The 27,860-nt window shown below is 44.5% G+C and overlaps 1 protein-coding gene across 2 annotated transcripts; it reads left to right on the forward strand.

Moving 5' to 3' along the window:
- On the forward strand, positions 1–27,860 carry IRS2 (insulin receptor substrate 2). 2 transcript variants are annotated; one of them, XM_019731068.3, is made up of 3 exons: positions 1–4,504; positions 15,864–16,087; positions 26,703–27,860. In XM_019731068.3, the coding sequence occupies exons 1-2, from the start codon at positions 490–492 to the stop codon at positions 16,070–16,072; spliced, it is 4,224 nt and encodes a 1,407-aa protein (XP_019586627.3). In that variant the 5' UTR covers positions 1–489; the 3' UTR covers positions 16,073–16,087; positions 26,703–27,860. The 2 variants fall into 2 exon arrangements, with proteins under 2 accessions (XP_019586627.3, XP_019586628.3); XM_019731069.3 differs by lacking the exon at positions 15,864–16,087.

Below are 27,860 nucleotides of genomic sequence, written 5' to 3' on the forward strand. Positions count from 1 at the left end.
GTTACTCACTGTGCGGCGGGGACCGCGACGAGCCCGGGTCGCCGTTGGCAGCGGTAGCGGCAGCAGCAGCTCCGGCGGCGGCACGGACCTTGAGTGCCCAGGCGCACCCCGGCACACCAGAGCGCGGTGCGGCGGCAGGACCTGTGTGGCCGCGCGTGCTTTAGGCTCGGCTCTGCGGCTCAGGGACCCCCGACTCTCGGTTCAGCCAGCGAGTCCCCAGGCGCCGCCCGGTAGGCAGCGGCTGCGGGCAGCCGGGCCAGGGGGCGGCCACCGCCGGCGCTGGGCATCCTCTGGGGCCGCGGAGGGCGCTGCGCCACCGCGCGGTACCGGCCCCCGCGGGCCTCCCCAAACCTTCCCCACCTCTTGGGCCCAAGGGACGCGGGCTCCGGCGGGCGAGCAGGGGTGGAGGGAGCCGCCCCTGCCCGCACCCCCTCCGCTCCCTTGAGCCCCTTCACGCCGGGCCGGGCGGCGCGGCCTGAAGTGCCAGCGATGGCGAGCCCGCCGCTGCATGTCCCCCCTGGGCCGGCGGGCGGCGACGGCCCCAACCTCAACAACAACAACAACAACAACAACCACAGCGTGCGCAAGTGCGGCTACCTGCGCAAGCAGAAGCATGGACACAAGCGCTTCTTCGTGCTGCGCGGCCCCGGCGCGGGCGGCGACGAGGCAACGGCGACAGCGGGCGGGGGTCCGGCGCCGCTGCCGCCGCGGCTCGAGTACTACGAAAGCGAGAAGAAGTGGCGGAGCAAGGCGAGCGCCCCGAAGCGGGTCATCTCTCTCGACTGCTGCCTGAACATCAACAAGCGCGCCGACGCCAAGCACAAGTACCTGATCGCCCTTTACACCAAGGACGAGTACTTCGCCGTGGCCGCCGAGAACGAGCAGGAGCAGGAGGGCTGGTACCGCGCGCTCACCGACCTGGTCAGCGAGGGCCGCGCGGGTGCCGGCGACGCGCCCCCCACTGCCGCCACTGCCGGGTCCTGCAGCGCCTTGCCCGGAGTCCTGGGCGGCTCAGCCGGCGCCGATGACAGCTACGGGCTGGTGGCACCCGCCACGGCCGCCTACCGCGAGGTATGGCAGGTGAACCTGAAGCCCAAGGGCCTGGGCCAGAGCAAGAACCTGACAGGCGTGTACCGCCTGTGCCTGTCGGCGCGCACCATCGGCTTCGTGAAGCTCAACTGCGAGCAGCCGTCGGTGACTCTGCAGCTCATGAACATTCGCCGCTGCGGCCACTCGGACAGTTTCTTTTTCATCGAGGTGGGCCGCTCGGCTGTCACGGGACCCGGCGAACTGTGGATGCAGGCCGACGACTCAGTGGTGGCACAGAACATCCACGAGACCATCCTGGAGGCCATGAAGGCGCTCAAGGAGCTCTTCGAGTTCCGGCCGCGCAGCAAGAGCCAGTCGTCGGGCTCGTCGGCCACGCATCCCATTAGCGTCCCCGGCGCGCGCCGCCACCACCACCTGGTTAACCTGCCCCCCAGCCAGACGGGTCTGGTGCGCCGCTCGCGCACCGACAGCCTGGCTGCCACCCCGCCGGCCGCTAAGTGCAGCTCCTGTCGGGTGCGCACAGCCAGCGAGGGCGACGGCGGCGCGGCGGCGGGGACTGGGGCGGCGGGCGGCAGGCCTGTGTCGGTGGCGGGCAGCCCCCTGAGTCCCGGGCCGGTGCGCGCGCCCCTGAGTCGCTCGCACACCCTGAGTGGTGGCTGCGGCGGCCGTGCGAGCAAGGTGACTCTGGCGCCGGCAGGGGGCGCCCTGCAACACAGCCGCTCCATGTCCATGCCGGTGGCGCACTCGCCCCCGGCTGCCACCAGCCCCGGCAGCCTGTCGTCCAGCAGCGGACACGGCTCTGGCTCCTACCCGCCACCTCCGGGCCCGCACCCGCACCTGCAGCACCCCTTGCACCATCATGCGGGCCAGCGGCCCTCCAGCGGCAGCGCCTCAGCCTCTGGCTCCCCCAGTGACCCCGGTTTCATGTCCCTGGATGAGTATGGCTCCAGCCCTGGGGACTTGAGAGCTTTTTGTAGCCACAGGAGCAATACGCCTGAGTCCATTGCCGAGACACCTCCGGCCAGGGAGGGCAGCGGGAGCGAATTGTACGGGTACATGACCATGGACAGGCCCCTGAGCCACTGTGGCCCTCCCTACCGTCGCGTCTCTGGGGACGGAGCTCAGGACTTGGACAGAGGGCTTAGGAAGAGGACTTACTCCTTGACCACACCTGCCAGGCAGCGGCCGGTGCCCCAGCCCTCCTCCGCATCCCTGGATGAATACACCCTGATGCGGGCCACCTTCTCCAGCAGCTCTGGCCGCCTCTGCCCGTCCTGCCCCGCGTCTTCTCCCAAAGTGGCCTACCACCCCTATCCCGAGGACTACGGCGACATTGAGATTGGGTCCCATAGGAGCTCCAGCAGTAACCTGGGCACGGACGATGGCTACATGCCCATGACCCCTGGTGTAGCCCTCATGGGTGGTGGCAGTGGCAGCTGCAAAAGTGACGACTACATGCCCATGAGCCCCACCAGCGTGTCTGCCCCAAAGCAGATCCTGCAGCCACGGGCTGCCACTGTGGCCTTGCCCCCCACGGGAGCTGCAGTGCCAGCGCCTGCCTCTGTGGCCAGCAGGGCCTTTCCGGTGAATGGGGCCAGCTACAAGGCTAGCTCCCCAGCGGAGAGCTCCCCCGAGGACAGTGGATACATGCGCATGTGGTGTGGCTCCAAGCTGTCCATGGAGAACACAGACAGCAAGCTGCTTCCCAATGGGGACTACCTCAACATGTCCCCCAGCGACGCGGGCACATCGGGAACCCCGCCAGACTTCTTCTCAGCAGCCCTGCATGGCGGTGGGGAGATGCTCAGGGGCGTCCCTGGCTACTGCTACAGCTCCTTGCCCCGCTCCTACAAGGCTCCCTACACCTGCAATGGGGACAATGACCAGTATGTGCTCATGAGCTCCCCCGTGGGGCGCATCCTGGAAGAGGAGAGGCTGGAGCCACAGGCCAGTTCGGGGACCACACCGTCGGCCAGCGTCTTCGTGGCTGGGGTGGGTGGCGGTGGCCACACCCAGCCTCCTCATTCTGTAGTGCCTTCGCCTGGGAGACTGAGTGGCAGCGGCAGTGGCCGCCCAGAAGGCTTCCTGAACCAGCGCTGCCGGGCAGTGCGGCCCACGCGCCTGTCCCTGGAGGGGCTTCAGACCCTGCCTAGGATGCACGAGTATCCTCTGCCGCCTGAGCCCAAGAGCCCGGGCGAGTACATCAACATTGACTTTGGCGAGGCGGGGGCACATTTGTCGCCACCTGCCCCTCCGCTGCTGACTTCGGCAGCCTCCTCCTCCTCGCTCTTGTCTGCCAGCAGCCCAGCCTCATCCCTGGGCTCCGGTACCCCAGGCACGAGCAGCGACAGCCGGCAGCGCTCCCCTCTCTCCGACTACATGAACCTCGACTTCAGCTCGCCCAAGTCCCCCAAGCCGGGCATCCAGAGCGGGGACCCAGTGGGCTCCTTGGATGCCCTCCTGTCCCCCGAGGCCTCCTCCCGGTACCCACCGCTGCCCCCACGCCCTGCCGCCCCCTCCTCCTCCCTGCAGCCACAGCCGCCGCCACCGCCCCCCCCAGGAGAGCTGTACCGCCTGCCTGCAGCATCCACGTCCCAGGGCCCCAGCGCTGCCTCCTCTTCGTCCTCGGAGACTGGGGACAATGGTGACTACACCGAGATGGCCTTTGGCGTGGCTGCCACCCCGCCACAACCCATCGTGGCTCCCCCGAAGCCGGAAGGTGCCCGCGTGACCAGCCCCACATCTGGCGTGAAGAGGCTGAGTCTCATGGATCAGGTGTCTGGGGTTGAGGCCTTCCTGCAAGCTGGCCAGCCCCCAGACCCACACCGAGGAGCCAAGGTCATCCGCGCAGACCCGCAGGGGGGCCGCCGCCGCCACAGCTCCGAGACCTTCTCCTCGACCACCACTGTGACCCCCGTGTCCCCGTCCTTCGCCCACAACTCGAAGCGCCACAACTCAGCCTCCGTGGAAAATGTCTCTCTCAGGAAAAGCAGCGAAGGGGGTGGCAGTGGCGTCCTCGGTGGGGGCGACGAGGCCCCCACATCCCCCCGCCAGTTGCAGCCACCGCCTCCCCAGCAGGGGCGGCCATGGACACCGAGTCAGCCTGGAGGCCTGGTTGGCTGCCCTGGGGGAAGTGGCTCTCCAATGCGCAGGGAGACCTCTGCCGGCTTCCAGAATGGCCTCAACTACATCGCCATCGACGTGAGGGATGAGCCAGGACTGTCGCCGCCCCCACAGCAGCACCCGCATCCGCAGCAGCATCCACATCCGCAGCCAGGCGACAAGAGCGCCTGGGGCCGGACCCGTAGCCTCGGCGGTCTCATCAGCGCTGTGGGGGCCAACAGCACCAGTGGGGTGTGTGGGGGTTCGGGCCCTGGTGCCCTGCCCTCCGCCAACACCTATGCCAGCATTGACTTCTTGTCCCATCACCTGAAGGAGGCCACCATTGTGAAAGGTGAGGCCCTTTGACCTTGTGGCTAGTGGGAGGAAGGGTGGGAAAGTGGGTGAGTGACTGGGTTCACTTCTCCTCCCTTCTTTGGTACCTTGACCTAAATGCCAAAATATTGGCTCAGGCTTCTTGGGTTTTTTTGTTTGTTTTACTTATGGCTCCTGTGTTCTCTTTCCCCAAAGACCTTGCCAAGAGCAGTCAAGTTGTCTTTGAGTTGAATATGAAGCTCCTGACTCAGGAGAGTATATTTTGTTTCTTTGGTCCAACCCGTTTCTTCTTTCCCACAGCTCTTCTTTTCCCATCTGTTAGCATTGGATGTGCTCCCCAGGTCAGCCACTCCAAGGAGGTGGCAAGCATTGTCTTGCTGATCTGCGAGGTGGGAAAGTTCTGCTAGGAAGGGCCCTGAAGTTATGACTGCTCCCAGGCTGTAGCCTTCACCTTTCTCTTTGTTTTCCTGGAGCTGAGTCCAAACTGATTCTTGCTGAGCCTCAAAGTTTATAAAAACAGGCCCGAAAGTCACTTAGGAAATAAGCATCCATTTTCATGGCTTCTAAAGGGAACAGTTCACCATTTACAGTTTACACATAAATTGTGGGAGCTGTTGTTCCATCAGACATTCTTTTCCTCCTGAGGGGCTGAGATGGTAACACTGCTTCAACACAGCTTAAAAGTAGTGATTCTCAAACTGGAGCATACCTGGGAGTCACCTGGAGAGTCTGCTGAAACCTGGATGGCTGGGTTACGTAAAGAGATTCTGATGCAGTAGGTCTGGGGTGTGGCCCAGAATGTGCATTTCTAAGAAGTCTCTAGATTGTGCTGATGCTGCTGGTTGGGGGACCATCCTCTGAACACCCTGCCCCAGGTTAGACCCACTTGAGGAGGTTTGAGAAATTACCCATTAAGCCTCACCCCAGACATTCAAGGGAAGCATCCAATGGGCACAGCTCAGGCAGGAGCATTTTTCAGTTGCCCAGGTTATGCTAATGTACAGCAGGATTTAGAATCAGTGCTTTAGACAAAACAAATGAAAGACAACAACATGGGGCTTTTCAAGAATAATTGGACAGGATTGTGCCCCGTATTGTTCTTCACATTCTCATCAAATATCCATGAGGAGAGACAGACTGCTTGCTTTGCAGCTGGTGGTGCATTCTGACTGTCTCAAACTTTGAGTGATGAGAGGAGAGAAGGAAGTATAAGGGGGCGAGGGGAGGGGGGCAAACATTCAATTCAAGAGAGTTTCTTCTTTAGTTTTGTTGCTGTTTCTGTGCAGTGTTGACAGTAAGGCAGAGGCTCTGTGAGCACCACAACACATAGTAGTGGGTAGTGTTAACTGAATGCTGTCCTAGATGCTGGCCTAAGGTCAACAGTGTGCCAGGGTTACAAGGAGGTGATCACGGTGCCATGGAGATCCCTATGCCTTTTCTTAAAGTAAACAGACCAGTTTAGTACTGTCTAAATGCAGCGTATGTTTGATAATATCCACGGGATTTAAAATTATAGCTGTAGGGTAAATAAATACCCTGTTACTCTAATATAATAGAGGAAAAGCTATTTATGTTTTTATTAAAATCATAGACTAAAAATTGAAAAGAGTCACAGAAAATTATCAGGGGTTTGGTGCTTCAGCATCTAATGAAATCAGTTGGAAGTTGTAAGAATGTGTCCCATAAATGATGACTCTCAGCTGAAGGTCACTTTGCTTAGAGTTACAATAAATAAGCACTACAGGTACATCCGAAAAATTGCTCGTGTATCAGGGAGTTGAGGATTAACTGTTGTCTAAGACACAGACCACATAAACGTACCAGCATAACTAGATTGAGTGGGGAAAAAATACATACACAGATTTATTTGGTATGCCCAAATGGGTATATGCTATAGTGAACATGAAAGTACATTTTACTGAAATCTGATTCTAATCAGAAAAACAGTCTGAGAACATAACACCTTTTACTGCTTTTGGCGGAGTAGGCAGTAAAAACCTGGACTGGATTCAGGAGGGCCCCAGGAGTGGGTTCTTGCAGTAACAGGAGGAGTGAGCCGGAGTTTGCGCCTACAGGCCTAAAAGGATTCAAGACCTTTCTGATAACATAGATACATTCAGAAACGTGATTCATGTATGATATAATGCCCTTTTCAGACTAGGGAAAATTTTAAACTGCAAGAGATAAGTTTGGTTAGAGACCCAATTTAGCTTGTTTTGTTTAAGATTTCCCACCAGTATAAAATTCCTTTCAACCTATAGGATTCAGGATTCTGAAATCAAAACAGCAGTTTATATGTTTCACGGTGGCTGAACAAAGATGAGAGATCGTTTTTGGTTGCTGTTTTTCCAAAGTCTGTGTAGCATGATGGTAAACACCCTTTTAAGAAGGAAAAAAGCTCTTTTTAAGCAAAATAGATAACTGTAATCGATCCATTGTGCCAAAACCACATTTTAAAAAAAAGGACTGCATGGTAAATGAATGTCTTGTAAACTCATTAGAACACAGAGAACAGTAGAATAGGAAAGACGAGGGTGTCATCCTAATTAATGTGGGAGCTAAATTGTGGTCTGTGAAGCCAGAAAGAGAACATTTAGAAATTCGAAATGAATATCCTCTTTTATTTAACTCACGTATGACCATAGACATTTGTTTGGGGTGCTCATAAATAAAAAGCTCACAGGAGATAAGTATTCTTTGAGAGAATGATTCTAGAAGGAAGACTTGCAAAGCATTTCTTTGAAGATGAAATAGAAGAAAAAGAATTTCCCGGGTCATTGCATGCACTGCTCGGGCTCTCAGAAGGAGCATATGTTTCCACATCGAGCTTCTCGGGTTCTGCATGGAAAAACTTCATTGGTTATGCTGAAACAGAATAATTTGGGGTCACTTGGGTAGTGTTTTGTATTTGCATAAGTGGTGACACTTAGATTGCAGCAGTGTTTGATAGTTGTTTACGCGAGAATTGGGAATGGGGGTGGGGTTTCAACACCAAAGCCTATATAGGTATAGGTATGTGTACAGAGAAAATAAATAAAAATTTAACTCTAAATTATGGCTCATTTGGGCATAGGGGAAGGTTACTTACCATGTGTTTTGTGTGTGTGTGTGTGTGTGTATGTGTGTGTGTGTGTGTGTAGAAAAATCTAACCAACCTGATGGTGTCTTTTTGGGAAACTGGAGGTATGTTACTGACTTTAAACTGCTTTTTAAAATTAACTTTATATATTTTTGTGTTATGATTATAGATTGGTGCATACATAAAATAGGCTATTTTAGTGTTGCTTTTTAGTGGGAATTTAATTCTAAAATTGGTTTTTATGTGTGTACAAGGCAGATTAGATAGGAATTGCCACTGAAAGCATCTATATTTAAGTTTTATTTGGTAAAAAGACTAGTTATTCATATCCTATGATAAAAGAATTGTGGAACAAGAGAAATGTTTCCACAGGGACAACAATCACAATTTATGTTTAAAAATATTGCCTGTTGAAGTCTTAAAACAAAGAACTTGAACATTTTTAGAACTTCATTGAGATTGCTTGACAAACCAATACCCTTTATTTTTTCTGTTGTGGATGCTTTTCTGCTTTAGCTGGCTAGCTCTTGTCATAATAAGATAACAATATACACTACTCCCACCCTATTCCCAGTAACAGACAACTAAGGTTCTAATGCAAATACACAGAGGCTTTAGTGAATGAAAGTCACATGACTTGTTCTATTTCCTTTATTGAAAGAGAAACCTTGACAAAAATAGTGCTTTGCAGAAGGAAGCATAGTGTGTGGAACACTAAACCAGGAATCAGGAAACCAGGTTTCTAGTTGCTGATCTTAATGAGTTATTGTGTGACTAGAGGGAAGCCATTTAATGCCTCTTTCTCACTTTCTCTGTCTGTAAAATGGGCCAATTATAAGTCTCTCCCTTCTGTGTCACAGGACCACTGGGAGGTCTAGGAGATAGTAAACATTGAGAGTGGTTAAGCTCTTGTAAAGAATTGTGCAAATGAATCCAGTGCCGCTATTGATGCTGGTCACCTTGAAACTGTGAGCATATACAGGAAAGACACTTGTAAATGGTTCTTAAATTAAAAAAGCAACAAAACAAAACAAAAAACAAAAAACTCATAGTGGTTTGAAAGTAGAGCCAATACCTTCTTAAGAAATGCCTGCCTTTTCTGCTTGATTGCTCGTTCCTCTCCAGTCTCCATTGTTTTTTCCCTCTTTATTTAACTTGAGATTTTTTTCATAGATAATAATCAATAGTACCATAGTGTTTTAAATTACATAGTAAACTAACAATTAAGGAAAATAGCATCCCAATCCTGAAACTGTATTAAAACTACTTTTGATTACCTTTTTTGATTTGTTTGTATTATATATTAAGAGAGATTGTCAAGATGAAAATGTATAATTACAATATACATTTGCTTAAATTTACAGTATTGTCTCTTAATGGGGGATACATTTAAAGAAAAACAGAACTCTTAACAGTTCACTAATTGAATCATCCATTGTTCAACCTTGTAGTTTCAGTCTTTGCAGTTGATTTAATTAGGGTGGTCACTCCAGCACTGTTTTGATTTGTCAAACACGGTAGGAAAACCTGTAGTTTTTTATTATTTTGTTCTTCATATGCCCACTTCCCCCAAAAAGGACTTTTAATAGATAATTAATGTTTCATATTCTTTAGAACTGTTAGTATTAAAATGAATCTTCTTCTGGAAAGGGGGACTTGCAGAAGTTTTAGCAATAGCATGTGTATAATGGGTTTTCTGTTCAAATTCCCACTAATGCATTTTCTGTAGAAGCATAGTTCCAAGAGCTAGTTAACTTTTGGTATCAGATTTGGCAAGTGGAGAGGTTTTTTTTTTTGTTTTGTTTTTTTGGGTAGCACAGAATCAAGTGTTCCCGTTTCACCTTAGAAACTTAAGGGAAAATGTAACTTTACTCTTTTATCTGCATTGCCAAGTAGAGTGGGGGAAACACTCAGAGGGACGCAAAGCCCTGTGCCTTGCCCCAAAGCCAGTTGTTCAGAGGCCATGACAGAAGGTGGATTCTCTGTAGACTCGACTACAGACATGAGCTGAATGTGTATTTCTATCCAAGATGGGCAAGGCATTTTCATGTTGGCATTTTAATAAACAAATGAAAAACATTTCGTAACTTCCATAATTATCAGTCAGTTCACGTTATTTATCAGGTGGCAGGTATTGTGACAACAGTGCTAGCTAGCCACATTAAAATGGGGACACTCTTTCTGTGTTAATTCTATTAATTGGAGCGTGTTCTTTGAGATTGCAATGGTTGTTTTGAATCGTTCAAGGTAGATTATTGTAGATAGAATTGAGTGGTAGATTTTTTTTGTGATGAGAACTGGTGAAGTCATCACTCAAGGCAGAGGAAATGCTGAGGTTGATAATTGCTACAGATTATTCGATTTCTTTCTAGATAGCTACAGAGACATATTAACTGCACTAAACTAAAAGGCACAGAAGAAAGTCCTGACTAGAGAGAGTTAGAGTATGTGATGTATACTAGCATTTTGCTTTGTGGATGCAAATAATGCCAAGAATAGTTTTCTGCATTGTATTAGAACTGAATTCATTGAATTCTGCTGAAGTAGAATTTAGTTAAAACATACAGGCTGCCTGTTCACAAATGATAAAATAGTCAATTTGGAGATTCTGATTTCTTTTCTGTTGGGCTAGAAAAATACTAAATTTGCAGAAAGTCACTTTTACATGTCCAGAAACTTTATAAAACTTGATCAGGCAAATGTATCTTCAAATTTGGCCCAGTTTATTAATGCTATCTGCAATATTTATGCACACAGACAAGATTTATAAAATATTCCTTGTTGGGCTGAAAATTCCCATTAGTGAAAATGGGAATATTTGGTCAAATATTGTGATTTGTAATATACTTTAAAGATAAGTGATCACATGCATCGTGCTCTATAAGCACTGGGTTGGTTAGTACTCATTTTAAAGAGTATCGGATTTTCTAGAAATACGTGTGTGTGTGTGTGTGTGTGTGTGTGTGTGTGTGTGCTGTTCTATAACATCTCAGCCAGTCGTGCTCCAGGAGGCTTGATGTAGATTTTTTTGTATTGAAACTCAAATACTGAACAATGATGTGTGCTCGAGTGATTATAGTCTTACTGTGACTTTAATCCATCCATATGGTATTGGTACAGATACTTCAGTGCATTGTTATGGTGTAGAATTAAATTGCAATTTTTTCAATGTGTAAAAAGAAGTCTTATGATAGAGTGCATTATATTATGTGATTTTAATTGTTACCTTAAAGTCCATATTTTTATCTTACGAATAACTTGTGCTTTTGCATAGTATTAATGCATAATCTTTAATATTTGTCAATGTAACATAGGCCTTTTTTATACAAATTTAAAAATAGTGACCTAATGCCTTTCCATGCACATTTAAAAGTAGTTACTTAAATCAGTCTATCTTTTGCCTCCAAATTATAAGTGTAACTAACCCCCAAAATTGATGGGCAATGAATGATTTTGAAAGAATGCTAATGAAGTTGGAGCTGATGAAAATGTAACCATTATTCTGATCAATATTGGAAGACAATTGTAAGCCCCTCTCTCTTTTGGATCAAAAGAATTGTTTATAATTAAAAAGGTGTTTTTTTTCTTCACTTCATAGTGCCAAGACATTTTTATACATATAGTATCATGTAATACTCCCAAAGCCCTATGACATAGGCAGGGCCATCTGGATCCCCATTTTTTTGAAATGAGGAACCTACCGCTTATAGAGGACCAGTGACTGGCCCAGGATTCCTGGGTCAAAAGGAGTAATGTTGGGTTGAACCACAGAAAGATGCCATTTTACCAACATTTTCCTTTGTTTCCACCTGGTACCATCTTCCCCTCCCCAGCTAGTGCTTTTTTATAGGATACAAATTGTGTCTGCTTTGGAAGCTCAGATACAATAGTTTCATTTAAGATTTTATCAATAAACTCCACCTGAGGCAACTTTCAAGTTAACAGTTTGTGTTTTATTTCACTTGGGTGATAGTTACTTAATTTCTCTTCCATACATTATTCATTTAGAGTAAAATGGGGACAGTTAAGCAGTAAGACTGGACATTGGAGGAAAACCCTGTTTGTTTGTTTTTTAACCAGTTTTTACACCTGCGAGTTTGAAGAGCTTAGGATTTGATATTACTTTCAAGGCTCTTGTTTTGTCAGTGAATTTTAGGGTTGAATCAAGTTGGTTGGTCATCTGTTCTGGGCTTTTCCAGCCTTGCTTCCTGGACTTCTCGTAATCTGCCAAGTGGAAAACTTATATTCCTTCCCCCGTTTTTGTTTTAGTAAAGAAAACTGTATATCCTACTTGATAACAGAACTTCCCATCACCACCACCAAATACACTAAAACTCTTTCCATGTAGTGTGGTGACAATCAAAAATATATAAGGTCATTTGGAGGGAAAAGGGTTGGGAACCATTGTATAATGTAACTTATTTAAGGTTGTGAAAACAGAGCCTGAGGGAGGTGGGGCATCATTTCCAAGGTCACTGATTTAATTAGTTGGTAGAGAAGTTTATAAATATTATCAAGAAAGAATAGAGAATGCTCTGTCTCTCTGAGTCTTTTGTGTACTGATGAATAACTTTTTCCCAGGATATGGACTGTTCTCTCTAGAACAATCTAGTATTTGGAAAAGTGGCATGGTCTTCTCACTTTGTAACATTTCAGTAGATTGCTTCATGCATAGACTGGGTATGCTAGTGGGCAGAAATAGAGCATGCAGAGGCACCTAAATAAGGAGATTGTACATCCGGGAAATACAGCTGCTGACGACCATGTGGGCAGTGTCACTGACGAGGCAGAAGAGTGAAGGTTTGGTCAACATTCAAGATCATGTGCTTTACTTGTACAAAAAATAGAAGAAGAGAAAGAAGAAGAAGAAGAAGATGGAGGAGGAAAATTCTTGGGATAATTCAGATTGAAAGCTATTTGGGAAAATGTTAACTTCTTGCTCTTTGTGGATTAATTCCTCCTGGTCCACTGATCTGGTAGCTAAGGCGTCAACTTGTGTTTCCGTCACTGCTTGAGTTGTCTTTAAAGTACGTTTTATTCTGTAAGTGGAATATCATACACTCCTCATTATGAATCAGTCCATTAACAGTTTGCTAAGATATGAGTCATTCACCTGTTTAATGTTGAGTTATTTGAAAACCAACCAGTTTAGAATTTGCCCAAAGACCTCTAAGTAACTAATCAGTTGTTGCTAGGTGGTAATCTTCAGGGGAGTAGAGTTTTTCACCAGTGCTCTTCTTGTTTTAAAGATCCTTTTCTTTTGTTTCTAAGAAAAACACTTAACCGGATTTTTATATGAAGAGAAAATGTTTTTTTTCAGAAGGTGCTACCTTTCTAGTGATATGACTACAACCCCATATTCAAAAGAATAAAGAAGACGTATGCAAACATAAAATGCATAAGCTATCCATATTTTTCAAAAATGTCATTGGGAATCTATGGCCTGGTGCACGTGCGGGTAACTCTCAGGGTTTTGTTTCCATTAGCTGTCAGTTTCTCCAGCATCCTAGGAGAGAGTACTTTCTCCTAGTAGATGGCAGCCTCAGGGCGGGGCGCCTGCCATGGTAAGCAATGTGCACAGGTCATCTACCCAGCATTTCTGTTGACACCTGTCCGAGTGGAGACTGTCTGCTGCACAGGGTAAACAAAATAGGGGAAGGCCTTTTCCTTCTATCGGGGATTAATAGAGTGATGAAACTGCTTTTCAAGTTAAGAAGAAAGCAAAGTTCAGAATACCCTTTTTTACAGTATTGGGTCTGTTGTGCACCTACCAAGTTAGGTAGAAAAGTTGACTGGATAAAGATTCTGATGTGCTGTGTAGGGAGTCGTCATAAGTAAATCCTGCAGGCTTCCCCCTGGGTGAGGTTTGGATCCCTTCTGTGAAATCGTGCCTTCCTCTGAGGACCTGGGAATTGAGCACTGGCTGTGTTTCCCAGGGCTGGTGGTAGGAAGTCATTGCAAATAGGGACGGAAGTCAGTGACCATCTGATGCCTGTGAATTCTCTGTTGTACATGCTACCCCCAAACCACCACGTGAGTGGCATCACCCAGCCGCTGCCCTGCCAGAGCCCAGCTCATGCCCATGGGGGGCCTTCTACTTCCCTTGCCTTATTCCGCGCTTCCCGAGCTGCTTGGTGGAGGGATGAATTGGGGGGAAAGTGCGGTAGGGGGAGAAGTTTGGAAATAGGCCAGGATGTTCTTACTAAATTTAAGAATGATGCAATGAATACTTGAGGAACTCCAGACAATAAGCAGGATTAAGCATGGCATGGATTAAAGTGTGGTGAGCAGCTTGATTTTGTGTGAGGATCAGAAATAGAGGTTCCAGCACTCTGACATACTGTGGACGGCACGGAGCTCCTGGGCTTCTAAGACAACAGACAAATCCTAGACAGGAAGGTTTTAGTGGTTAGTTGTTTTACACCACAGCCTGGATGCATTTGAAAAATAAATAAATTACTAAAGGTATTTGAGGCCATGTTACGCTTCTATTTTATTTTTCTATGATAGCAGGGTTTTTTGTTGTTGTTGTTTTCCAGCATAAAAGTGACCTAAAATAACACTTATGCAAATGAAACAGAAAAGAAATCCATAAGCTACTCACATGCTCTTCCAGTTATATATATCAAATAAGTTTGGTGAAACTTCTACAAAGAACTGTTGTTACTTCTCCAAGTAGACTTCTAGTAAATATACAGTTCAGTTGAATATATTCAGGTGTGCTTTAGCAAAATATAGTAGTTGCAAAACTGGAAAATCTGTATTTGTTTCCTTCCTTAGGATATTATTCAATCCAGGAGTATGAATTTATTGTATAGTCATTTTCAGAAAATTAACTTGAACTGGTTGAATAAACAAAAACAAAAATTAAAACTTTAATAATGAATGGTGTGGAAATATTAGAGATGAAAGCCTGATAAACTATTATGACTATAAACATTAATGAATTTTTAAACATTCTTTAGATTTTAATTTGGCAAACTTTAAATCAGCATCTTCTTTTAAAGTTTAAAGTTTATGTAGCTTCCAAATGACATTTTGGTAGTTAGGGTCATATCAAAATTTTAAGGATGCAGTAGAACTGACTCCCCTTAATTCTGTTTTTCTTATCATTATTTGCAGTTTAGCTTATCAGGAGTGCTGGTTTATTAGCAGTCTTAGTTACAAATTAAATAACCACTGTGGTAAAATATCCAAGTTTCCCCAGCATGGAGCATTTAATTAAGTTCTTAGAATAACTCTAGGTGATAAGAATTCATCTTCGCAACTCTGGAGTCCTGGCAGGTCAGCTGGAGTGTTCAGAATTGATGGGGTCTTCAGCAGTGTCCGAAAGCTGGAAGACAGCTGACAATTATAAGCCAACCAAGTTACTCAGAGTTCATGGTGTTCCAGCACAGGAGTGGGTGTTCTGGGAGATACAGGGGAAATCGGAAACAGGCTTCTGTCCATTCGGTGCCTTTATAGTCAACTTGGACAGCACCCCACACAAGCAGTTTTCTGGGCAGCCACTCAGTCCTTCAGCAGATGCCCATTCTTCAGGCATTCTTGGCCGAAGACAAAGAAAGCATGGATGTCCCTGCTGGGACTGTGGGTGTCCTTGCTGGAAAATTCTGATGGAACCACTCAAAGGTGTAGCCCCCTCCCCCCACACACTAGGGCTGCATCCAATGAGGCCCAATTTCCAGATCAGTTTTCTGCTCTGAGAAACCAAAGATTTCATTTTGCGGGGGTCCAGCTCCTAGATGCTAGCCTACTCTAAGCTCTTGGCAGCCTGGCCTCATAACTATCCCAGTGTGTGTCTTTGTGCACAGGCAGTCTTTGTTGGCACTGGTAGTATTCCAGAAACTTCCCAGTGCTAGGATATTGGTCTCCTTTCCTGTGCCTTCTGAGTCTTTTCAGCTTATCCTTAACTGTTGCTTTAAAACAATGCTCCCTCTTTAATCTGTGTGATATGAATTCTTCCTGTGAACTCACCGCTTCTTTCAGAACCTCTCCCTGTGCATTCATAGCTATAGATGTGAGAAAGCTCACATTTTACATGTGTTTAATACAGCTGCTTGCACGACTATCCTTCCATAAAAAGGAAACATTTAGATCTTAGTTAATACTTTCCTCATAAGTAATCCACAAACACTGAATATAATCATAGCTCTTTTTATATTTTATGCTTCAAAATTGCTTACTTTTTAGTCGTCCTAATAATTTCAAATAAGGTTGTGTTTTCTTAAGACACACCTATGATGACATGCAGGTGGCTTTAAAGTTTTTTTTTAAAGTGTGTATCCCGTCCTTTTTACAGACATCCATGATCTATCCAGGAAGACCCCCTTCTCCTCCTGTGCGGAGGAGGCCTCCTGGCCACCATCAGCCCCCTCCACCCTTAATGCTTCCTGCTCTGAAAACCTGCCGCTGCTGGACCCTCTGCCCTCTGCCACAGTGGCCACTGTTGTCAGAGGAGGGCAGGCCCACTTGGCTGGGCAGCTCTGGGTTACCAACCCATCAGGCTGATGGAGTCAGTTCCAGGTGAGTTTCCTGTCGTTCTTACTTTTTACCACCTTTTATCTATTCTTTCCAGAAAACAAACAAACAAACAAGAAACGACAGGAACTTCACTTAAGGACTGCTTGGGAGGGTAGAAGGATGGGCCGTGAGGCAGGAGGGACAGGCAGAAGGAGTTAGATTTCCTTTCAACTTTCATATTTACCCAAATTGTTAAATTTTCATATTTTTCATTACAAAGATGCCAGTTGTTAAATACATTTTGAAATATTTCACCCACTCAAAAAGTATTGAAGTCCAGACTAGTACGAAAGATTTGGTTTCCAAGCTAAAAAGAAAACAGAAGGTAGAGAGTCTTCACGTCTAACTTTGAAATATAGGAAATAAGCTTAATATGGAATGGGTTCAGAACACGAAGGTGGTAATAAATGCTCTAGGAAATAAAGCAGGAAAGAGAAAGAAGAAGGTGACAACTTGAAAGTGGTGAGGAAGCAAGTCTTATAGATATTTAGAGGAAGAGTCCATATAGGCAAAGGGAATGAATAGCCATGCAAAGGCCCTGGGGCAGAAGATTGCCAGTAGTTCCAGGATAAGAATATAAACCCATGTGGCTGATCAACAGGGAGAAGAGAGAGAGTCACAGTGAAGTGGGGGTGGTAACAAGGGGCTATGATGTGTAGGGCCTGGGGTGCCATTGTAAAGACGTTAGTTCATATCGATAGTGCAAAAGGGAACTGTAGTCTCTTTGGAACAATATGTAGAGCAATTTTAAAACTTTTCTACTGGAGTCATCTTAATTCGGTCATAGTGTCTTTTTTTTTTTTCTTAGTGAGGTGTGTGTCAATTCTTGAATTTCCTCCTCAAATATGGTACATAAAATGTGAAAAAAATACCTAAACTTTTTCTAGTGGAATAAAGACACTGAGATATAATTAAAGTGGGGAAGACAGCCAGAAATTTTCACAAGATAAACAACGAAATCCAAGTATAAGTATTTAGTCATAGACTTGCAGACTTGATTACACAAACAAACTTGTAAAGCACCTGATAATTTATAAAACATTTTACAATGGCGTTTAATCCTCAGAACCTCCTTGGAGGGCAAGTTCTTGTTTGTTACTTTCCTTATTTTTAAAAGGAAAAACCCAAGGGTGGAGAGATTTAGACACAGGCCTGCCAAGGCCATACTGGAGAGCCTTTCCCAGCTTGTGGGGGGGATGGCTGCTGCTATCTGGTTCTGTGTCTTCTAGGGAACACAGTGCCCTCATTTGTTAAAAAAAAAAAAAAGACCCTCTCCCAGGACAAACCCTGGACAAACCTCTTGGAGCTGGTTTAGTGACATGTGTGACCTCTTATTCCTAACTCTCACTGACCTGGAGCGTCCCGAATATTCTGCATTCCTGTAAGAGGTGCTAAACTCAGGCTGTACAACAAATTGATTTTTGGTTCTTCAGCTGATTTGGAAACTAAAATAATAGGTCCTTTATTAGTCTATATATTTCATAGAGATTCCACCTCAACAAGAATACGCTAATGGAGTGAGTTTGGAGCTCAGGGTGTAAAACTTGAGCAACGCTAGTGCACTGCGTGTAAAGGACCCTACTCTCCTTCTAGCCTGTCTGTGAGGAAAATGCACGTTTCATAAATGGACATGGACCAGTTACGTCTCTCACCTGCAGGGGAATCTAAATGCCGATCTCTGTTTCGGTTCACCTTTGTGTATAAACGAGAGAGAACAGACTAGCCTGTGGCCCCGACTAATCTGAGCCCAGCTAGTTAATGACGCCTCACGCTCACTGGTCACATGCGACATAAAGAGGGATTTATGCATTCTCTGATGGTGCAGCTGCCTGCACATGGACACATGCGACCCCTGTCCGGGCGTTTTGTCCCATCCCCAGGGTGTGAAGAAAGCAGCTAGGCAAGGCACTTTGTGCAGCCTTTAAGAACTATTAGCTGTAAATGGCCTAGAGTTACCCCCAGGAAAACAATTCTACTTCTGTTCTGCTTCTATCCAATTAAAACAAGTTTATTCATTTTATTCCAGGAGCTATTTGCCATTGTTTTTGTGTATTCGTCAGTTGATTATTTGCTGCTGAATTTGCAATTGTTCATGATGTCATTCATGGATATAATTTTGAATGAAGGAAAAGCTGTGATGGCACATGTGCTCGGAGAGACCACGGCTGTGGCTCCACAAATTAGCTGAAGAGCAGGGTGGGAGGAGCAGGCTCAGCTTGGCAGCGAGGGGCTGCCCGGGCTTCAGAAGTCTTTGTAGTTCAAAACAAAACGTGTGGTTACATGTGTACATCATTTAAAGGTGCGTGAAGAAAGCAAAGGGATCCAACCACAAGATACAAGTCATGCCAGTAGCATGGGCTTCTCGGCATATGAAAAAAATTTATATATGTATTGTTTATATAGATTTATACATTTTATACATAAAGTCTCATTTGTTAGTTTCACAATGACCCAGTAAGAAATTCAGAGCAGGAGGAGAATGTCCCCATTTTCATAAGAGAGAACAGGCTGGTAAGTGCTGCCCCAGGACCCTAACTGGTGAGGCCAGTGGCTTTCCACACCTACGTCTTCTTGAGCCATGGGAATGGCATGTGGTTTTAAGGCGTGGGGGCAGCTTGCCCTGAGTCATTCCTAAGCTCCCAGGAATGCGTTTGAGATGGCTGATGGTGGGAATGAGGACTAGAGAGTGTGCACTGCAATTCCTGAATAGGGTTTGACCTTCAGCCTTGATCTTACTGGTAAATCCTGCACCTAAAGGCTGGGTGCCCATTTGCACAAGGCCTTTGAAATTAGATATATTCTTCCTCCCAAGAGGCAAAGCTGACGTCCTGTATTATGCAGATGTTTCAGACGGGAAGGAAATTGACCTACAGTTTAAAAGCAGAGGCTGCTCAGGCCACTTCACGTTTGTGGCCTGTTGAATCTCAGTGTCTAGAAGGAGGATGGCCCTGTCACTGGCTCGGGGTGGCCCTGTCACTGGCGTAGGGAGTGGCAATCGATTGCACAATTTTTCCCTTTTTTCTTTAACCTTTTTCTGTTTTTCTGCAATGAAAGCTGTACTTCACTACACCTATTTTTATACACTTTCAAATTACTGCATTTTTGTTAAATGAGAAAACCAGAGTATATTTTGAATCCCAAAGTTATCCCTTTTTAACTATACTCATGAGTATGTTTCTTATTCAGTGATATTATGCCTCATAATTGAATTGTATTGGGCATAATTTCAGACTTCCAGAAAATGCTCATTTCAATGTCAATGGTAAAAACAAAAAAGGAATTGAATCATAAAACTAAAACAAAACCAAAAAAAAGTAATAGCCACTCTTAAATATTTGAAGGAAAAAAGATCTATTTGTAATGATATATAACAACAGGCTACTGGGGATTGATGTATGTTGAATAAATTGTTACTCTACGTTACTTTCATAGGAAAAACATACAATTTAGGTTCAAGAACTTCAGCAACATAAACAATTTTATAGTGTACATAAAAGACATATTTTTTACATCAATAGAAAATTATAAATAATGTATTAAATCTGAGGGAAGAATTACACTGTACATAGGATACTTGCAATTTTAAGGCAAGCTATTTTCAATTGCCTTAAATATTACATTACCATATTGTAGGTTAGAAACATAATGCTTATATTCGCATTCTCAAATGACCTGAGAAAAGATTTGGGCCCTTTTGAATTGCAGATCTAATGTCTATAAGTTGACCTCTGTAAAGCTGAGAGTAGTAGTGTAGGATATATTTAGTAATAATCAGAGTTATTTAGTACTTTTGTGTTATTCATGAAAAAGCACATAGAAGAACCATAGGTAAAGGAAATTAATTCAAAAAGTGTGCTGGCTTCATAAATGATTTCATGACTTGCTTCCTCATTTTCAGTGGGGTCTGTAATTGGATCGCATGGTTTTTAGTAGATAGTATTGCATTTCTAATGTACGTAAGTAAGCGTGCAGATAATTTTCAAAGGGGGTATCAATTAGTCTCCAGGTGTAACATACAGATGGAAACATGCAGTGTTATTTTGACAAATTTGCCCTTCATTCTCCTCATTGTCTTACTTATGTGGTGGGGCATATAGTCTCTGTAACAACCACTCAACTCTACTGTTAAACTGTGAAAGCAGTCATGTGCAAATGAATGAATGTGGCTGTGTTCCAATAAAACTTTATTTACAGAAACTGGCAATGGGCCAAAATTGGCCATACTTTGCTGACCTCTGTTTTAGAATTCCACTCTCATGTGAGGTCTTTTCTCTTGGGCTTCAGACAGTTCTAAAGTTTTGTTCTCCTTTAGAAGATTTTATTTAGCTTTTCTGTCTATGAGAAATGGCATAAACCACATGGGTTTTTATTTCGGTTTAATGCAACAAAGCTTTATAAGGACCAGACAGGCACTGTGCCAGATGCTGGGGACAGGCATAGTCCAACTAACTCCTCAACTTGTAAGGAAGACAGATGCACAAAGCAGAAATTCATTGTCTGTGCAGTATTCTGTGTCATTGGGAGAGTTTTAGAAAGAGCTAATGGTACTATGTAAAAGTTTAAACTCTGGGTCCCCAAGTGAAAGTTCCAAACCTCTTCCCCATTCCAGCCCCAGTTGCACTCCCCTTTCATTATTTCCAGAAATTGACAGTGATGGCAGTGAGGAAAGTTCTGGAAGAAGTTAAGGACTCTCCTATTGACCAGCTAGTAGGCTTTGGGCAAATCACTGATGCTCCCTCCTCTGGATTTTACCTAGAAAGGTCTAATATTTCAAAATTGAAGAGAAGAGTCCCCCAGCAATTCAGGGGGCATTTTTGCCTCTTGGGTGTTTGTGCTGAAGAATAATCAATATTTCTCCTATGACATTGGGCACTGTGGCTGCAGCTGTGGCGATGAGCCTTTGCCATAGAAGAATAGTTGATAGGATATGCGTGTCATGCTTTTTAGTAACAAGCACAAAAAAGAAATGAATACTTAAAAGTATTATGATATAAAGTTGGCTGAGGCTATACACTCTAAAATTAACACGGGTCACTGTGAAACTGATTATGTGGAGAAAGTTTGAAGTACCGTCGTTAACAGGCCAGGAGGCCTGGTTGCCCTAGTCTTTGGTGATTAAGACAAAGTCTTACGTGATGGATTACACAGGAGCCAAAGAAAAAGAGATACCTTTTATTAACCCCAGCCTTATACGAAAATTAGATTGTCTCATCCTGTTTCATGTTGTGTCGTTAACATCAAGTTACAACTTGATGCTCGGAAATTTCTTTAATAACAAACATTCAGAATGAAATGACTTTAATTGTCAGTGGAAGTGATGAGCTCATATAAAAGAAAGTTTTAAATCTTTCACAAGTAGGGTTGGTGAAGTAATAATGTACTGCCCCCATTTGTCCTGGGGAACTTGTTCTTCCATAGGTGATTTTTTTTTTCAATTTAAAAGAAAAGTCCAAGTGACCGTTTTTCTTATTTTCTCAGAATCTCTGGCTTGTTTGTTATCATACCCGACCTTACCTTTTTTTTTTTTTTTTTTGTACGTCCTGAGAGTACTTTGCTTTTAGTAAAGTAAGGAGATACTGAATTATCAGGTTTATTTTTCTAGGAATTTCTCATGTAACTGAAAAGTGTATTTTCTCCCGTAATTCTGTGTTTAACACAAAAAGTCTAAATGAGCCTGAAGGACATGTTTGGGCTCACAGGAGAGTTTGTTTTTTTCCTTAATCATAGTTGATACTAGAAACATAAACTTTAATCTTAAAAAGTATATTGTTCCTGTTTGTCATGCAAATCAATATTTGTAGCACTCTTAATTCAGATATGCCTGAAAATGGTAAGTTATTTTTACCTACTAAATGGATTTGCACTGTTTGGTCCAGTGCTGCTCACCAAAGGCCTGTGAGGCCCCGTTCCCTTCAGCTGTGCCTCAGAGACCCTGTGTACATGGGGGGGTGCGCATGAAACTGCACTGGGCTCCACAGGGGGCCTACATGAGGCCCTACATTCTAGACCTGATGTTCACTGTATTTTCCACTAATATTACTGGAATCATGGAGCCCCGCTCACAGGTGGCATGACATGTCAGTGTTTTGACATTTCTGCTATCCAGAATAAGGGAGCTTCCCACTTGTTTTAATGTCAGAGTTTTTCAGTGATTTGTTTCCTTCCCTTCCTTCCTTCCTTCCTTCTTTCCTTCCTTCCTTCCTTCCTTCCTTCCTTCCTTCCTTCCTTCCTTCCTTCCTTCCTTCCCTCCCTCCCTCCCTCCCTCCCTCCCTCCCTCCCTCCCTCCCTCCCTCCTTCCTTCCTTCCTTGCTCCTTCCTTTTGTAAAGCAGAGCAAATTGAAAGCGAGGTCTTTACCGGACCTCACCTGTACTCTTGCTCATTTGCATTCTGATTGCTCTTTTAAATGGAAGAAAAAAGGCATGGAATTATCGCAAGTCACCAGGGAATCATGATAACTGGTACATGGGACTGTATCCCTCATGTGAACATCATTTGTCATATGTGACAGAGCAAATAAAAGACGGGGAATAGCTGGCCTGCATGACCTGTCATATGGAACAACTTTAATCTTTTTACTGACAGTTTTTTGGTTTTTTTCATCAAGTAAGTCTAGATCAATGCTTTTGTGAATGGGTTTCTTTACAAAGCAATGTATGAGCTACAGAATAGTACAGTGTGTAATTATATGACAGATTCAATGAGTATCAATAAGTTTAAATTATTTTTAGATGCATTACCTCTAGGAGCAGAATTGGTATAGGTTTTTCAGTAATTGCATTCATGAGTAACACGTGATTTCTTGCTATAGTTCTTTTTTGTTTTGCTGCTGCACCTAACATGTTCAAAGAATGTTTCACATCTTAAGAGTATTCAGTGTGAAGTGATCCCAAAATTAATCATTTGTTCTTTATTTCTGCTAGAATTAACATAGATAATAAATAAAATTTTGCTTGAACCTCATCATTAGGAAGCATAAATATTTAAAGGTTGAGGATGTCAGATTAGTGGTGTTGGAAGGCTTTTTTTTCCTAGTCTGGATGAACTAGATTAATTTTCGGAGGGAGGGATAATTGAACTTACTTCAAAAGTAAGTCAATAAAAAGGCAAACAGTGTTCATATTTCCAGGTTCCAGCTCCCGCCTCCTTCCCCTTCAGGAGTGGTTTCCAGGTGGCCTTCTGTGTTTGATGACACCCAGTCCAACTCCTGAGAGCCAGCTTGAGTGACAGCACGTGCGCTAGTGCTTTTAGCCCACGCATCTTTCCTGACTAGTTTCCACGCCACGTTTCCTGTCATCTGGTTCCCTCCTTGTGGTCCTAGTTCAGAACCCTTGCTGGCATGTGCATCGGAGATTCACAGCTGGCTCGCTAGGCTGGAAAGGGTGTCTTAGACCTCAGCTGAGATGGACAGCTTCTGTCTTGGGCCTTCTTTCCATAACACATTAAGCATTGTAATTCGATTTCTAAAATGGACCCCTTTTTTTCCTCTGTGCATTCTTGGCATTTACGTTCCATAGATTTTGTCTGAGTCCTTTTGCTTAGCAAATCATAGTCATCCCCATCTGATTTGGAGGTATCCACAGCCTTTTTCTTGCTTTCCTCCTTTTGTACCTCCATAGGAATTGTTTCTGATGGCTAGCTCTGTTTATGTTTGGTGGGTTACTTCTAAGACGTGGCACTGGCTCCCTGAACTGGCTGAGCGTGTGGAGTGGGGGAGGATGTCCAAGGAGTCCATAGTAAACTGCAGGTGTTTCAGTGGCTGGCTGCTGGGTGGCGTGGATTGAAGTTCCACAGGCCGTGAGGAGGCCCACAGGTTTCTTCTCTCTTCCTTTGCTGTGACAGGAGGTGTCCATGGAAAGCAGTTGTTTTATAACCTAATAGGAGACAGGTTGCGTCCACATTGTGTTTGCTCTAGTGTACATCTATAGATTTAAATATGTGTTGGCAGCACTGCATACCTCATGCCCAGACAGCTGTCTCTGAGCTGGTGGCCATCCTCTTACTGTATCCCACGTGCCACAAACATTTCTTTCCCTGTGATAGCCCGTGTGTGTGTGTGTGTGTGTGTGTGTGTGTGTGTGTGTGTACATACACACATGCATTGAGCTTCCTCACTGGCCCACATGTATGATCATGTTCCTGCCCCTTCCTTTCCAGAGAGGGCTGCTTGGCCTCTTGGGGGAAGTGGGTTCCTTACTGTCCCAACATTAAATTGCATTACTGGGTTGCTGAAAGCCTCACTTCTGTTGAGCCTTTGGAATAGCTTTCTCACTGTGCTGGTAACCGCAGCCTGGCAATCCTTCACAATCCAGGCGTTTGCAGAGTGCTGCCCACATTTGAAAGGGCTGCTTTCACTCCCTCCCTACAGAATAACTGTCACGTGACTCCTAGTCTGGCGGGAACTCTCTCTCACGCCTCAATATCCCATGTGCCTCAGGGAGGCCCTGCACCAGAGTAGAATTTTTGAAAAATCTTGAAAGGTCATTGCATGAATGAATTATTTCCTTGCCTTTTATCAACTCTTTTCTTTCATAATGTAATGCATAGAAATTAAGGTTTTGATAATTGTATCATACTTCAAAAAATAAAATTACATGTTCGACTTGATTAGAGCTCACGAACATCTAATGATAGGACTTGTTTCATAGCAATAAAGCATCCTTGAAAACAGTGAAAATGGCTGTGGGCCTATAGATTTGCAAATGGAAATGGAAAGTAGATTTTACAGCAATAGTTAACCCCTCTGTTTATGTGACTGTATGTTTAAGTTTGGGGAATTAAAGAACTTACATGTTTAGCTGTTTTCAAGATAATGGGTTTAGATTTAACAGGAGACAATTTAGCCACATGTAGCAAATTATTAGTGTAAAAATAAAATAAACTGTGAATAGAAATCTTTATGTAAGCGGACCCAGCGGGGTTTTGATGACCTATTCTGGGGTGGTGGTGGGATTCGTCTCACAGTCAAGGCCTGAGTGACAAAATGAAAACTCATTTTAGGGTGAGAGGCAAATCCAGGTGGATTTTAGCAAATGTCTGCTTTTTAAGGGATGCAAATGTTCAGGTTCTCACTGCAACCTCTTAGAACTGGAAATCACAGTGATAATGAATGAAATTGCTGGAGGGGACACAACTTTCCTTCAGAGGAAACTTTGAGCCCTGTTTTCCATTAGGTTTCATTTGCAGAACAGTTTACTTACTAATTTTTTTGAAGGACCTAAGTAAGGCTTTTTAAAACTAATGGGATAAAGTTAGCACTGCCTTAAAATGTCACATTGTAGGGAACTTTTAAACACAGTCCTGAAAAGATGCAACATTTATGATGTACGTTGACAGCACCGTGTCTTACAGGCTATTGTTTTTCTGGCTACACACGATGCTGTACTTCCAGTGTGTACCAGGGAACGGCCTGGCATGCAGAGCAGAGTGGTTTCACACGCTCATGCTCGGTTACAGGGCACACTGGAAATGTCTCTCTTCCTGGGATCATTCCTCTGAACTCAAAAGAATTAGATTCATAAAAAAGTAAACCCAAGAGTATGGTGAACATCCAGGGTCAGAATTCTAAATGATCAGAAATGGAGGTTATGTACCTACAACTGCAAGGAAGAAAATTGACCCGTTTAAGACAGGGCGTGACCAACAACGTTCACATGTGATCAGGTAGCTGCGATTGTGGTGAGTGATGAAAACAAGCAACTTGGCATTTTTGTTAAAAAGCCTAGCGGCTTTTTAAAAAAGGGTAAAATATTATGAAATGTCACTGTCTCCCAAGTTGGTCTTGTCCCTTAAGGAAGGAACACATCAAGTGCTGAAAATGCTGGAAACTGGGAAAAGGTTACAAGAGACTGAGTCTGCAGTCTGGAAGGACAGAAGCAATTAGAACTGGTTAGGGGTGTAATGCTCTGTCTGCACCACACTCAGCGGAGAGCACATTATTGGACCTGAAACATGGGGAAGTTGGGCAGATGGAGGAGGGTATGTAACAAGTGTGTCAGTGCAGGAGCTTTTGAAATCTTGGGTCATTTTAGGAATAGGATAGAGTATCTAATTGGATGGGTGTTCTGAGGGCAGAAGTGTGGACTCATTACTTCTCCCACTTTCTTACTGTAATACACATTTGCGCAGTTGGTATAGTTTACAACACATTTTAATACTATGTGTCATGTTTTTTTCAAAAAGCTTATCAGTAGCCTTGTCAGGAAGGCAGTGGTTCCACCCCCAACCAAACACACACACACAAACACACAGTGCACGTGAAGAACTGAGACCCAGCAGTTAGAGGGGCGTTGCTTGTTAGAACAGCCCCATTCTTTAAAGGGTAGAATTATGTCTCTACCTGTCCTTCAGTGGAATGGAATGTCCTTCACAAAAGCACGTGAATAGTTTCCTTAAATTGAAAATATGAACCTCACTCTATGGACCTCACAGCTCACTCTCAACCTAATAGTTCTGCCTCCAGGGAAACTGAATAGGAGTTTACCCAGGGAAAACAATGAATACATGTTTGCTTCCCAAAGCACATCATTTCATGGAAATGCTACAGATCGGGACAGCGGGTTACGAAGGACCTTTTCTCTAACTCTCCTGACACTCATTACTGACTTCTTTCTTTTTCAGAGTGACGCTCTGTCTGGCTTTCTCACCATGACATCACACATCAGAGAATCACATTAAAAGAAGATGCTCAGCATTTTTTTCTGACCTGAAGCTGCTTACAATTTTTCTTTTGGATCTGAGCAATTACTATGTTTTGAGACATCTGTGACTTTATTAAACATGGAACCAACCAACAAGGCAAGAACACATGCCTCGCGCGCTTGTTCCCATAGGGGGCATTCATCCTTGTGCTATTTGTATTGTGTTTTGTTTTGTTTTCTGACACAATTTGCCGAAGGAACTATTCTCAAGAAAATGGGATGTTTTCATTGGCCTTTTCAGTTGTGGCCAGTGTCTTAATTGCTTCTTATTTTCATTTTGGCAAAGCAAATTTGTCCCTCAGCATGCTAGGCAGTTCTACCAACACCCATGAAAGTGGTAAAATCTGGTATTTACTGGCATACACTCAAACTACCACAGTCCTACCTCAGTTCCAGGTAAAGCCGGATTTGCGTGGTTAGGGGCCGGCAGGACCTCCTGTGTATCTGTGCTGAATGTGTCGCAAGTGTGGTCATCAGCCTTACTAAACTGGTTCCAGTACACAGCTGCTTGTTGGACTCCAATCCAGGTACTTGCGTGTTTACTCACAGACAGAGCCCAGTGTGGGACTGACATTTCTCAATTGAAATGAAATTTGAGATTGGACTTTGAAGATGGATTAATAAATAATAAATATATGTAACTGAAGCAACCTACTTTTGAAAATCATCAACTGTATTGGGTAGTAGGGGTGGGGGGCAGGGGTTTGGGAAGGGGGTGAATATCTCTTTTTACCTTTAACAAACTTGGTTAATCTCTCTATGTAGATGTTTATGTAGGTACTTCAAATTGCAAAAGCCTTTGATCCTATTTACAAGCTCAAATGTCTCTGCTATCCTTAATCTTGAGCTTGCATTTCTTTAACCAAAAATTCACGTAGGCATGCTAGCAATTCAAGGGTGGTCACCGATTTAGCAGATTTTAAAAAAATGTATTTATTATCTTTACTCTAATGCTGTCATGTGGGGCCACGAGACTGCCCTGAACAACAAAAAGAAAAAAAAAAAAAGGAAGGAAAGAAACTGATAAAACAGCCATTCTGGCCCCTCTGTTACTAATGGAAAAAGACAAGAAGAAAAA

This window comes from Rhinolophus sinicus, chromosome 16, assembly GCF_057876585.1.
Source record: "Rhinolophus sinicus isolate RSI-liver-muscle chromosome 16, RSI-T2T, whole genome shotgun sequence".
Classification (NCBI taxonomy): domain Eukaryota; kingdom Metazoa; phylum Chordata; class Mammalia; order Chiroptera; family Rhinolophidae; genus Rhinolophus; species Rhinolophus sinicus.

What these genes read in the sequence shown, in the direction of transcription:
- IRS2 (XM_019731068.3), top strand. Translation starts at nt 490, where the DNA reads ATGGCGAGCCCGCCGCTGCATGTCCCCCCTGGGCCGGCGGGCGGCGAC. An exon ending in GGAGGCCACCATTGTGAAAG is followed by an intron (nt 4,505 to 15,863) that starts GTGAGGCCCTTT and finishes TCCTTTTTACAG; the next exon opens with ACATCCATGATCTATCCAGG.